Raw genomic sequence first — 12,902 nt, 5'->3', positions numbered from 1 at the left:
GCTTCTTTTTCCTCTGTATATTTATATCTTTATGGTCAAATGTGTTTTCTGTAAATCCTGTGTAATTTTACACGATTTTTACTAAGTGTTTATATTGCAGGGGGACCTGTTTGTGTTTATTCATGTAAATTGACTCCAATGCTCTCACAGCTAAAACTGTCTGTTAATTGTTCACAGTACATAACCTATCAAAAATATATGGACATGGAGTTTTGTACAGTGCTTGTGTCACAAGGCGAATAAGAAAGTCGAATTCATCATTCTGCTCATTTTAGGTTCTAGTGTGAACTGAAGGGCTTCTCAGTCATGCACATAACCCTTTCTCTCTTCTGCTTCCTGCTATGTAAATTAAAGTTAATAAGTCGGATAGAATAACAGCCTCTAAAGTAGTTAGTTGATGATCAGAATGTGTAATGGCCAGTGAAAAAGAAGCAACAAATGAATGATGTATAGAAAGAGAATGCTCAGATGAAATGGTAAAGGATATTGTTGTTTAACTGTTATGGTTTAACAGTTGCTTTGATATCAACAATTGTATTCCTATAACCATATGTAAAATTTTTATGTTTATCCATATTCCAGAGGGAAAGGGCATAAAGGTTTTCGAGTGAGTGCGTGTGTATGTAAACCCATGCATGGTCAGCCCAGCGTCCTTTAGTTTTGAATCATGTGTATGTAAACCCATACATGGTCAGCCCAGCGTCCTTTAGTTTTGAATCATGTGTATGTAAACCCATACATGGTCAGCCCAGCGTCCTTTAGTTTTGAATCATGTGTATGTAAACCCATACATGGTCAGCCCAGCGTCCTTTAGTTTTGAATCATGTTTTGCATCTTTGCAAGCTCATGGAAATTCAACTTTTTGCCATTACTATTTGCCTTCGCTACTTGTGGAGCAGGATTGGGTTACTCATATACCATGTCTCCCATGAAACTGGTGAACCAGTGGGCATAAAACAAATATGTACGGCGAATTCCTACCTGATGTCCATACTTTGATTTCTGAAGTCCAGTCTTGACTAAGGAATGCACAAATGCATTTGAATAATCTGTACTAATTGTTGCTGCTTACTTTCTTAGGCAATTACTGCACAATGTGCTTCAAGTGCTATGAGGACAACGACTATGAGAGTCAAATGATGCAGTGTTCGACGTGTAACCACTGGGTCCATGCCAAGTGTGAAGGGCTGACGGGTGAGCACAGCCTCTGCGAATTACCCTAGCTCCAACTCCTGGAATAGAGCCCCATGTGCACATATGGGTTAGGAACAGATAAACGGGAAACCAAACCCATTTCCTGTGCCTTGTGTTTGGTTCAAAGTTAAGGAAAGTTAAGTTTTGTTTTTTTTGGGGTGGAGGTGGGGGTTGGGGTGGGGTGCGGGGGGGGGGGGGGGGGGGCTTGACTGTATGAACTTCTCCAAACGAGAGATTAAAAATGATGAGCATGTATCTGTCAGATATCAGATTTGCTGTTAGCAGCTGTTTCAGATGTACTTTGCGAGCGCTTGTTTTTCTCCCCCCCCCATCTCACCGTGTTATTGTTGAAAACAATCAAATAAAAAGGAACCCTGTGTGCACTGCCTGCACAAAAATCGCAATTGTATATCAACGTTGCAATTTCAATGGTCTGCAATCCCTTGTCCCTCTGCAGATGATCTGTATGAGATCCTTTCGAGCTTGCCTGAGAGTGTGGTGTACTCATGCCAGCCCTGCACTCGAGTGCAGCCTTGCGGAGGCCAGGGGAGCGAGGAGACGGGAGGGTGGAGGGAGCTCCTGCTCTTGGAGCTTAGGGCTGGTGTAGAGAAGGTGCTCGCCTGCCTCCTCAGCTCCACTCTCACTCAGCATCTGGTGACCTGCAAGGAGGTGAGGCTCACATCTTTAACGAGATTTATGTTCTCGCGTATTATTAATCAGAACTTTTTCTTTTTTGGGGGGGGGCTGTTGGTTTAAGAATGAAAATGCATAGGCTTCTCTGGAGGCATTATGTTTGTTTCTCCTCAAAACCAAGCATGTTGTATACATGAGAATTTATTCATCCATGTATCTCATTTGTCTTTGCTTGTAGTGTGCAATGCTTGATGATACTGATGGTGGAGATGATGGAGAGGATGGGCTGCACGTTTGTGATTTTCGTGCTGTGGGAAAAAAGTTTGACAAAGGCCTTTATACAACACTGGTGTGTATTTGGGCGATTCGGGGTTTCAGCTACCACTGTCGGGGCTTTTTCATGCTAAAAATATTGTTTTTACATGCTAACTAAGTATTGGTTTCAGGTAGCATTTGTTCATGTTCAAAAAAAGTGCGATATGTTTAAACGGTGGTAAAAGCCTTGCATCTGTGATTATTTGTTTATGCAGAAAGCTTTCCATGAAGATGTAGTAAAAGTGATTCGCAGAAAGCTGGAGGAAGAGGAAGCCCTCCCAGAGCCCCAGAGACCAACAGCTCTTGCTCGCTCTTATTATTTGAAGGTCAGGTTCTATTACTTGGTTTTGCCACCGGATTTCCGTTTTTTCTTATTTGTGGGTCTTCTGGCACCAGCTGTTAGTCAGACTTTCTTGCTCAGCATATACCAGAACAAAAAATATTATGATATCTTTGTGCAGACAGTTACATGTTCTGGCTTTTTGCTCAAGAGTTGACAGTGAAGCCTTACATCTTTTAAATTAACTATTGGTCAATATGTTCACTGTTTGGATGAATTATAGATTTTGAAACTTTAGTTTAAAGGTTACTTTATTCTTTCTCTCAATATTGTTCATGTCCTTTCATCCACATTGTTAAGCTGATGGAGGAGGTTTTCAGCTGGTTCAACAGTCAAGATGCTAAAGTCTGGGATCCACCTTCCAAACACTTGCCACCGTATGTACCTGTTATATACCTTTTTTCCTCATTATTATTATTAATAAACATATTATTAACATGTTTAAAATGTCTAGAAAGGACAATGGGTCGTCTTGTTTATTTTATACCTGATGTTTCATAATTCAAGAAGTATACTTAAGGTTTTACAGTTGAATATTTATCGCATAATATTTTGTTGAAATCTTGCTCACTCATTTTTGCACTCTCCTGTTCTGTTGTAGTGGGATGCTCTCTCATGCTGTGGTGCCCCCCACAAATGAGCATATATATGCACAGTGGCAGGAGCGAGAAGAGAAGAACAGGCCAGTGACCAGTGGCAAGCAATCATTAGGAGGGTACTCTGAGGTCAAAGGGGAAGATGGGACAGATCTCTCGACCCCTCTGTCCCACAAGCCTCTCAGCAGCCAATACAGTCACTTGAGGAGTATAAGGATCAAGCTAAAAGGTATTTGCACATTATAAATATCAGTCTGTGGTGTAGGACACCCATTTGACAAGGGAATATAAGGTGGGGGAAAATCTTATGATGGGCATCTTTGAGATGTTTTAAATTAATGGTTTATTAAATTACAGTTTTAAATGATTTACGGTTATTTACAACCTGGTTATCAAACCCTTTCAAGATCATCAAAGTCATTTGCAACACTAGGTTTGTGCAAAAATATTTCTTGGTGGTGTGACACAGGGAAAAAAGGACGACCATCTAAAGCTGATCTGGACACCGGATGGTCGAAAGAGGATGAGCGGCAGTGTGCTTTGTGTCAGAAGTACGGAGATGCAAAACCCAGTGTAAGAACAACAATGGCCACAATCCCACTCAAAGGCCATTCATTTTTAATCCTGTATGATTACATGTAAAAGAAATCCATCTACGGCACAATTTGTTTAATGATTTAGCTATAGATTAAGTATGAGAATGAGAATCAGGTCTTCTAGTTCAGTCTTTTTTTAAATTTGGTTTCAGCATCATTTCGATGTTAATATGGCCCAGATGACACTTCCTCACTCTAAAGCATTTTTATGTCCTTAGGAGGCAGGTCGACTACTTTACCTTGGCCAGAATGAATGGGCTCACGTCAACTGTTCCATGTGGTCAGCAGAGGTGTTCGAAGAGGATAATGGCTGCCTGATGCATGTGCATAGTGCTGTTGCAAGGGGTCGTCTTATGGTAAGATGGGATGTTCCTTAAACCGTTGTGTTTTGCTTCTTCAAATTACTCAATTAGGACAGACAATTCCACACAAAAAAAAGCAGTGTAGCATCTACAGTACATTGTTGCGCTGTGGAAACCAAACCCATTTCCTGTGCCTTGTGTCTGGTTCAAAGTTCAGGAAACATATTTTTTCATTGGAATGAAAAAAACAAAATCTCATATGTGGATATCGTAACAGTTTTTTTGGGGGGGGGCGGGGGTTGCTTGACTGTATGAATTTTTCCAAACAAGAGATTAAAAATGATGAGCATGTATCTGTCAGATATCAGATTTGCTGTTAGCAGCTGTTTCAGATGTACTTTGCGAGCGCTTGTTTTTCTTCCCCACCCCATCTCACCGTGTTATTGTTGTTGAAGTAGTTCCAATGCCCCAACAGACAGAATAATCTACCCATTTCTTTTCGGTGCATATTTTTTCTCCTTTTCACTTTATCATTCCCTTTTTCATTTTGGTTGAAGAAAACAATCAAATAAAAAGCAAATTAAAAAAGAAAAAGGAACCCTGTGTGCAATACCTGCACAAAAATCAGTGTAGTATCTAAAATAAAAGCAGTATCTATCTGTAGTATCTATAGTACATTGTTGTGCTGTGGTGTCACTTGTATAGTAGTGTATACAGGTGTGTCTTCAAAATTGTAAATTGTCCACAGCGCTGTGAAAGATGTAACCAGACTGGGGCAACAGTGGGCTGCTGCCTCACATCATGCCAGAGCAACTACCACTTCATGTGCGCACGTTCCCGTAACTGTGTCTTCCAGGATGATAAGAGAGTCTTCTGTTACAAGCATCGTGACCTCATCAGTGGAAAAGTATTGTTTTCATCCTGCCAAGTAGATTATGATAAACAAATAAGGTAATTATAAACCTTTTGGGCATTTATAAATATGCTCTCACTTCCTGACCTACCAGATTATTACTGGACAAGGGTTTGAAGTTCTTCGGAGGGTCTTTGTGGACTTTGAGGGTATTAGCCTTCGCCGGAAGTTTTTGACTGGATTGGAACCAGAATATATTAATATGATGATTGGTAAGCATCTCAACACCAGAAAGACACTGATGGTATGACACAACTTTGTCGTTTTCCCTCATTAGATGCCCACTGTTCTGTATGTTACTCTCTTCTGTCTGATCACCTGCTTTTTGTAGGCTCTCTTCAGGTCAAGAAACTCGGCAAGTTGAATGAGTTATCCGCTAGTCTAGGAAAACTTTTCCCTGTGGGTTATGAGTAAGTAACATTTTTATATGCCATAATTTTTGGTTTAAACCAAGATGTTTAAGGATGACTTATTGCACATCTCTACATTTGTGTATTGGAATGTGGAAAATTGGCAAACAGATTTTGCTTTGACAAGCAGTTTATATCCTCTTCCCCATTAAAAATGCTTACAATACATTGTATTTTGTTAATTTTGGTATGGCTTTGTAGAATGTGTAATGTTCTATTATTACTTTGGTACCTTTCTATTATAAGGTTTTTGGTAATAAATAATGCTAATAAATAGTGAAAATACAGTAAGACAAACACTGCACATGTGCAGTTAGCTGTTATTGATTTAGATTTTTTTTTTTCCCCAGATGTTCACGCTGGTACTGGAGCACTGTAAATCCATGTCGGCGCTGCAAGTACACTTGCCGAGTCATGGAGGTACGACCACCGGTTCAGGAAAAACCAGTGGAAGAATTACCCGACCAGGGCGACAATCGCACAATTGCCCACAGCCCATGCCCCCAGTCAGGTGGGTAGTCAGTATACCTCCAAGCTTATTTATTGTGTTTAGATGTGAGTATATGTGTATACTAAAGAACACTCATGCTGTTCACCAGAACTTGATGATATACAGGGCGCCATGACACCAGCAAATCCCAGTTCAGTAACCCCCTTTGCTAAGCCAGAGGTCAGCAGTCGACCCAAAATCTCTACCTACCCTCAGAATAGAAGACCAGCTGGAGGACTGTCTAGACCACTACCATCTCCAGGTAACCCAGGCAGCTGAGTAATTATTGCTCGTCACGTGTGGGTGTGTGCTTGCGTCTCAAATTTGTTGGTTTGGCTGTTTGTTTGGGTATTCTGCACAACAAGGAATATGAGTTTAAAGTGTAGAATTCCCATGTTCTCTTCAGGACTTGAGGCTTAAATAATATCATGAACCTTTGTTAGCGCTGTTGTGCATGGACTAATCAACAACACTGGGCAAAGAAATGAGTAGCCAGCTGACCTGTTTATGGTCGGCTGAAGTTGGGGTAACTTTAAAAAAACAAAAACAACCAAAAAACTCTTAGAATTCTTTGTTGACTCTTAAAACATAGTATAACTTTATGGTTATAGTTTCATTTCCAATCCAGTGTTCTAGAGTACAAAAATGAAATTTTAAAATAAATGTAAAAAATTTGTCATTGCCCAGTTACTAACAGACTAATCCATGTATTCAGAATATCACATGCCTAAACCTGATTTTGCCTGAAGAAATTTGTCCAGCGAGAATTAACAGGTTTCCTTTTTATCCTTGATAGGAGCTGCCCCTTCCAAGTCCCATCACATTTTGACCATTAGTGATCTAGACGAAACTCGCAGACCACGGAGGCACAGCCCACACTCACAGAATACTGGGATTCGTGGACACATAACCTGCCCTACCTTGGGATCTTCCACTGGCTCCATTAGCCTTCGAGCTGGAGTCTCCCACCACTCTAAATCCACCCAGCCTACCTCCCCAGTTTTCCCCCTTGGTGCTACTGAAAACCTGTTAACCTCCTCATCAGCCCGGCCCGTGGGTCGAAGTGCTTCCTCTGCCCGGGGTTCCGGATTACTAGTACCCCATTCTACCTCAGGACTGTTTCCACAGCCCACATGGCAAGGTGGCATTGGCAGCACCCCTTCCTCTAACCGATCTCTGTCCTCACCTACAAGACCGAGGCTGCCTTTTGAGCTTAATCAGTTAGACTCGGCAGAACTGCCACATAATTTCATGGCATCTCCGCAAGAATTTCCTGCAGAAAATGGAACATCACCCTTAGGAGACACTGTGGACTCACAGAGGGGTAGTCACCTGGTCACTGATAAGGACTTCCCATATAACCCTTTCCACCTAGGACCAGATCTGACTGAGGTATCAGAACTGAAAACTGAGCTTGAGATTGAGGAAGCGGTACTCAATGAGGGAGTGGTCATGAACTGTAGTGAGCAGATTGTTGTTGAAGGTGAAGAAAACCAAGAGGAGTTTTGGGACAGGGAGGCAGATGATATCAAGGAAAAGGTATCAGCCAGACGATTACCTTGTGCTACGGACCCCTGTATAGAGGATTGGGTAAACAGTTCTTCTGATGATGAGGATATGGGAAATTATTTTGACTTTTCCCGCACAATAGTTGCATGCAAGACGCCAAGAGATCCATCACACACTTCTTCATCTGTAAGATCAATTTCACAGTTGGATGGTATCGATGATGGGACTGAGAGTGATGCAAGTGTCACCAGCAGTAATACTCAGAATTTGAAGAACCCAGGTCAGGTTCAAAAACCACCCCAGTCTCTTGATGTTCAGCATCACAAACAGTGGACCAGTAATGGGCTATGTGTGGACTTGCCAAGTCCCGTCTTTCATTCTTCATCGATTAGTAGTCAAACGCAACCTCCAGCCAAACCTTTTGGGTCGCTATCTTTTGTTGGCACTGCTGATAAAAGCTCCCCTAGTGAAACTCTTTCTAATGAAATCCCACATCAGACTAAGGACACTGTTGAATTAACTGTATCCACATCCTCCTCAAATTACAGGAAAACAGGGTTCCAGGACACATACCAGAGCACCAATTTTGTCAGTCAGAACTTTCAGTCAGGTTCCCTGACAACCCCCCAAGAGACAAGTTTTGTTGTGCCAAAGGAGACAGATACAACATATTCCACTTTCACCGATGGCTTTCAAGCACCTGGTTTAGTTATAGACTCTGGGATACCCTTAGTTCTGGAGAGATGTGACCCTCCCTCGCCCAATGCCTGTTTTACAGAGTTGGTTCCAGTCCGGGAAGATACTCAAGGTGACGCACAGGAATCCGAAGACTCAAAGGAAATCTACTTGGATCATAATAGTGGGCACTTTGTTTCTTCTGCAGATGGCTCCATGATTTACCCAAATAGCTGTGTGACAGAAGCCACTGTCACAGATCCAATAAATGGAGGCCAAACTCAAGTGCCAGATGTGAAGCACCCAACTTCTACAGTCTCTACAGAAACGACCAGGTTTACATCCTCAGTTCAGTCTTTGCAAACCACTCTGTCCTTGCAGCCTTCCTTTGTGTCATTTTCAAATTCTGCACCTTCTCCAAATATTTCTTTTTACCCTGTTCAAACCCCTGAAGGAAAAACAGTCCTCCCACCAATGGAAAGCTTTAGAACCAAGTTGCTTTTACCTTCAGACATAAGTCAGAAAGCTCCTTCAGCCCCTAGTGGAGTAATGCCTTATGTGCCTGCTGACTTGTCTCCCCAGCCAGAGTCATTGCTTCCTGCACCATCAGGCGCTGGAATTCCTATTGCATCTCTTGGGCCAGTTTCAGGAACATTGTCTGCTCCTGTGTACCCTACTTACGCGCAATCTGTAGGCTCAGCAACAGTTACTGTAGTCCCCTCTGCAGCATCCCAGCCTGCTCAGTGCCAGTCAGTGCCCTCTGTTATTCAACCAACCTCTGGCCCTGTTGTTGTTAATGGCTATAGTTCAATGCCTATGCAAAGGGAAGCCACCCCAGGACGTACAATTTCCATAAACTTTTCAACTCCAAGACCAATGCTTGAGCCTCAACAGCAGGTAGCTCAACCATTACCAGGTCATGCAATTCTCACTGTGAAGGAGGTTGGGGGACCCAATGTGGATCCTACACCTCATGTTTTACTTGTTAATCGTCTTGGCCAAATCTTTGTCAAAAACCCCGAAAGCAACACCTTCCAGCTGCCCACTCCCAACTCACCCTCCTACAACTGTGTTACACAGATTGCCAACCTTCTGCAAAGTAATGCTCTTTCTGCTACCCTGGCAGCAGCAGGCAACTTGCCCATTGTTTCTGGAGCTGCCATCCCAGCCCAAGTTTCCAGAATGGTGACACCTGTGATTCAGAATTCCAATACTATCACCCAGCTCCTCACTGCTAATAGCAATGGAACAGCAGCCCCAAAGGATATTAAAAAGTCAAGGCGAAATGCAAAATCATCTGCTGATGGCACTGTACCAGGAATGAAGAAGCCACGGAAAAAGAAGGAACCCTTGACGCCTTGGAAATTGAAGTCTAGTACGGTGCCCATTTCATCTGGCAAGCCAGCAGACAATCATGCAGAGAGTGCTCAAGCCATTATCAACCAAGCTATGGCCAGCTATTATGATCCCAATCGAAGTGGTGCCCGAATTCTGAGCCCTTCCTCCCCTCATAATCCCAGTGTTGTAGGCAGAGCTCAGTCACTGAATTCTGTAGTTCTACCTCCAGGCCTCCTCATTGAACCAGAGTCCACAACCTCACCACCAGCTACCCCACAGTCAGTATCTTCTAGACCAAAGCAAGTTCGAATGAAGAGGGTGTCATCTCTTTCTGACCGCATTGCCACCAAGAAGTCAAAATCTGACTTTTTAGAGCCAGAGGTGTCCAGTGGTCCAGAGGATCAACGCAAATTAAGTTCAGCTGCTAGGTAAGGATGATTTAAGGGAAGAGAAGTAAATCGGGCATTGTTTTTAAATGTAAGGTTTTTCTTCTTCATGCCTTTGCACTATGAAGCACTGGATAGTCAGTGATTCCCTAACGTACTTTGCAGAAGGTCTTGTAAGTGTCTGTCGTTTTGAGTGCTTGCGATTAGTTTAGAGTTGAAGTATTGTTTTTCTGTTACACTAATGTGGAGTTATAGTTTAAAATGAATATTTACTGGATACCGAGCTGCTTTTGCCAAAGTAGACTGTATTGTTCATCTTGGTGTCTGCAGCTTAAACTCTACAGAACTGTTTCTCAGTTCCAGAGCAGTAAAATCATCTCTGACAACATATGTTTAGTATAAGTTTTCTAGTCATAATAATAATAATTAACATGCATGGATGTTCCACAAGGCATAAACCTCAGGAATTTCTATGCTAGGCAGCTTTAACTGGATTACTAATACCTCTTTAAGTAAAATTATTTCTAAGAAACCATACAGATGCAGATATTCAAAAATAAGTTGATTGTGACTGTATGCTGTATGGGCCCTGTTTTTAATTGCGTATTTGATTTGGTATGTGTCCGCTATTATGATCCAAATCAGAGTGGTCTTAAGCCTTTTTAAGTAGTGAAGTATTTGGTGTTTAAGTGTTTTCTTTTTTCTGTATAGCAGATGTGGGGGAGTTCGCATCAAAACTCCAACTGTTAAAGGGATCCTAGACTTGGATAAGCTCAATGAGGAGCGAAGTAGTGACTCTGAGAATGCAAGGTATGCCATCGTTTTATGCAGTTTCTTTCTCGTTGTTTGCACTTTAGAGAATGATTGATTGATTTACTGATACATTGCTTGTTAATTTTATTTATTTGTGCCCACTCTTTCATGGTTCTATAGGTTGTGTGCTTTAAGGTTATATGTCTTTTTAAGACTCATTTTTCTCTTCATGCACTGAAGGCCAGGGCCCTGGGATAATTACTCAGTGTCCCGAGGTGTTGATAGCAGTAAACCACAGGCCTGGGACACTACAGGGCGCAGTTCACTGTCTGACTGGAACAAGTACTCAGGTATACAGTAGCACATTGTACAACTGAAGTTAATTAAATTAATTAGTGTATGCTTTTGGCCTAACCTTTTTTTTCATCCTCTTGATCTGACATTCTCCAGCAACTTTTTGGTTTCCATTTTCCTGTGATTTCATGTAAATAAACCCTGACTCTCCTATTAGGGATGATGTCATGCTCGGATGATGAAATGCCTCCCTCAGATGGTGAAGACTATTTTCCACTTAGAGGAGACCAGCCCCACCTACGCTTTGAGATCTCCAGTGATGATGGCTTCAGTGTAGAGTCAGACAGCATTGAGGGTAATGTGGCCTTCTGTGAAATTCATTTTTATTTCATGGAAGATTTTTGTTTGAGTTCTGCTATTTTATTGAGACTTGCTATGTAATCACAGACAGATCCCTTATATATACAAACATACTTGGCCGTTCAATTCTGTGTGAGAATATCTTGGCTCGGGGAGGGAGGAAAGATACAGGAGACCAAGATGGAATTTTCGTTGTTGTTTTTGTTTTTATAAAATAATAATAATTTAAAAACCAAAACAGGAAATGGGTCCAGTCTGCCATTCTCTTCTTTTTTTGGTACTTTTCAGTAAAGTCTTAATGGCTTTTCAGCAGGAGACTTATAAAATTCTTCTGCATCTGGTAACCTATTGAAAAAAAGTCAGCGTTAACCAGGCTACCAGGATATGCTCAAATACACACGTGTAGCCAGTTTTTACCACCCACTGGTTCACAGAAAAACACTTGCAATGTAAATGCATACCCTTATTATGTCTAATTTGAAACACCCAAACATGTCATGTGATTACTCAAATTAGTGGTTTTTTCCCCAAGAAAATTTCTTGGTTGACTTAATATTTCAGGAAGTATTACTCCAAAACCCCCATTTGCATCACACTGGCGTGTTTCACATCCTTTCTGATAAGTAATGCTGTGTTTTTCATTGTGTCTTCATCTCCTTGTCCCCCCATGTGCCTCCAATTCTGTCTCCCCCTCCCAGTGGCCTGGAGGGCAGTGACGGATGGGGTACAGGAGGCCCGGGCGGCTGCCAGGCTGCGGCAGCTCTCGTTCACTGGTATAACCGGTACGCGTATGATGGGGTTGTTGCACGATGCTGTGGTGTACCTAGTGGAACAGCTCCAGGGGGCAAAGTGTTGCCAGCGTCACACTTTCCGCTTCCATAAGCAGGCCAGCCAAGAGGAGGACCTGCCCATTAACCCTAGTGGTTGTGCTCGCTCTGAGATTTACTTGAGGTCAGTACAGATTCTATAAACCCTTTTTTTTTTTTTTTATTACTGTTACACAAGTAGCAGTAGAGAGGGTGAAAATAAATAACCTTTCTACAGCTTTAGATAAAATGTGTCTGTGTACCACATCTAAAAAAAAAAACACCCTCAAATCTTTGTGTGCATCACAGGAAGTCTACCTTCGACATGTTCAACTTCCTAGCTTCCCAGCACAGACAGCTTCCTGACACTGACCTGTATGATGAAGAGGAGGATGAAGTTCTTCTAAAATCCAGCAGGTTAGTTTAACATAAGACTATAGAAGTTGTTTTTACTGGAACTCATTCACACCTCAGTTAGTCAATGAAGTCCTGGAAACATTTTTAGTGCATCAGTATATAAGTATCATGCAAGGATGATGACATTAAATTGTTTTGAAGCAGTCTAAACTTCTTATTGCATTAGCGCCTTTAATGAGGCAGGCTCTTTGCTATAGGCTTAGCAGTGAGAAATTAGTTTTTGTATAGAGTCCATTCTGTGCACTTAAGGACATTGTGGACTGTTTCCTTTGAATTTAAGGATTTATAGCTATTTATTATCTCTGTTGTTTAGCTTGGCTTTAGCAGGCATTTCACTGAACTGCAGTCAGATTGTTCTAAGGGGATGCTAAATGTTTTTACAAAAAAAAAAAAAGAAGAAATGGACCGTTTTATCATAAGTGATTTTTACCTAACAGACGAGCCACAAGTTTGGAACTTCCAATGGCAATGCGCTTCAGACACCTAGAAAGGACATCAAAAGAAGCTGTTGGTGTTTATAGGTGGGTTAGAAAGAATTTCACAGGAAGTTGGTCATAGTTTCAGTTCTTTTTTTT

General features: G+C 41.7%; 1 protein-coding gene across 2 annotated transcripts in view; it reads left to right on the top strand.

The window, feature by feature from the left end:
- The window catches only part of kmt2bb (lysine (K)-specific methyltransferase 2Bb), a 30,979-nt gene that overhangs the window by 14,677 nt on the left and 3,400 nt on the right, over nt 1–12,902 (top strand). The window contains exons 17-36 of one of the 2 annotated variants that reach the window (XM_027024468.2): nt 1,081–1,194; nt 1,652–1,863; nt 2,066–2,176; nt 2,358–2,468; nt 2,783–2,859; nt 3,084–3,307; nt 3,548–3,651; nt 3,893–4,030; nt 4,725–4,883; nt 4,984–5,101; nt 5,221–5,299; nt 5,650–5,810; nt 5,899–6,051; nt 6,586–9,739; nt 10,409–10,507; nt 10,691–10,800; nt 10,962–11,099; nt 11,803–12,055; nt 12,220–12,327; nt 12,765–12,848. In XM_027024468.2, the coding sequence (XP_026880269.2) occupies nt 1,081–1,194; nt 1,652–1,863; nt 2,066–2,176; nt 2,358–2,468; nt 2,783–2,859; nt 3,084–3,307; nt 3,548–3,651; nt 3,893–4,030; nt 4,725–4,883; nt 4,984–5,101; nt 5,221–5,299; nt 5,650–5,810; nt 5,899–6,051; nt 6,586–9,739; nt 10,409–10,507; nt 10,691–10,800; nt 10,962–11,099; nt 11,803–12,055; nt 12,220–12,327; nt 12,765–12,848 (5,707 nt within the window). The remainder of the gene's footprint in view (nt 1–1,080; nt 1,195–1,651; nt 1,864–2,065; nt 2,177–2,357; nt 2,469–2,782; nt 2,860–3,083; nt 3,308–3,547; nt 3,652–3,892; nt 4,031–4,724; nt 4,884–4,983; nt 5,102–5,220; nt 5,300–5,649; nt 5,811–5,898; nt 6,052–6,585; nt 9,740–10,408; nt 10,508–10,690; nt 10,801–10,961; nt 11,100–11,802; nt 12,056–12,219; nt 12,328–12,764; nt 12,849–12,902) is intronic. The other variant, XM_035533914.1, reaches the window with a different exon arrangement.

Source organism: Electrophorus electricus, chromosome 15 (genome assembly GCF_013358815.1).
Source record: "Electrophorus electricus isolate fEleEle1 chromosome 15, fEleEle1.pri, whole genome shotgun sequence".
NCBI classification, from domain to species: Eukaryota; Metazoa; Chordata; class Actinopteri; order Gymnotiformes; family Gymnotidae; genus Electrophorus; species Electrophorus electricus.
Note: the sequence above shows the minus strand (reverse complement) of the source record. Positions and strands in the feature narration are given on the sequence as shown.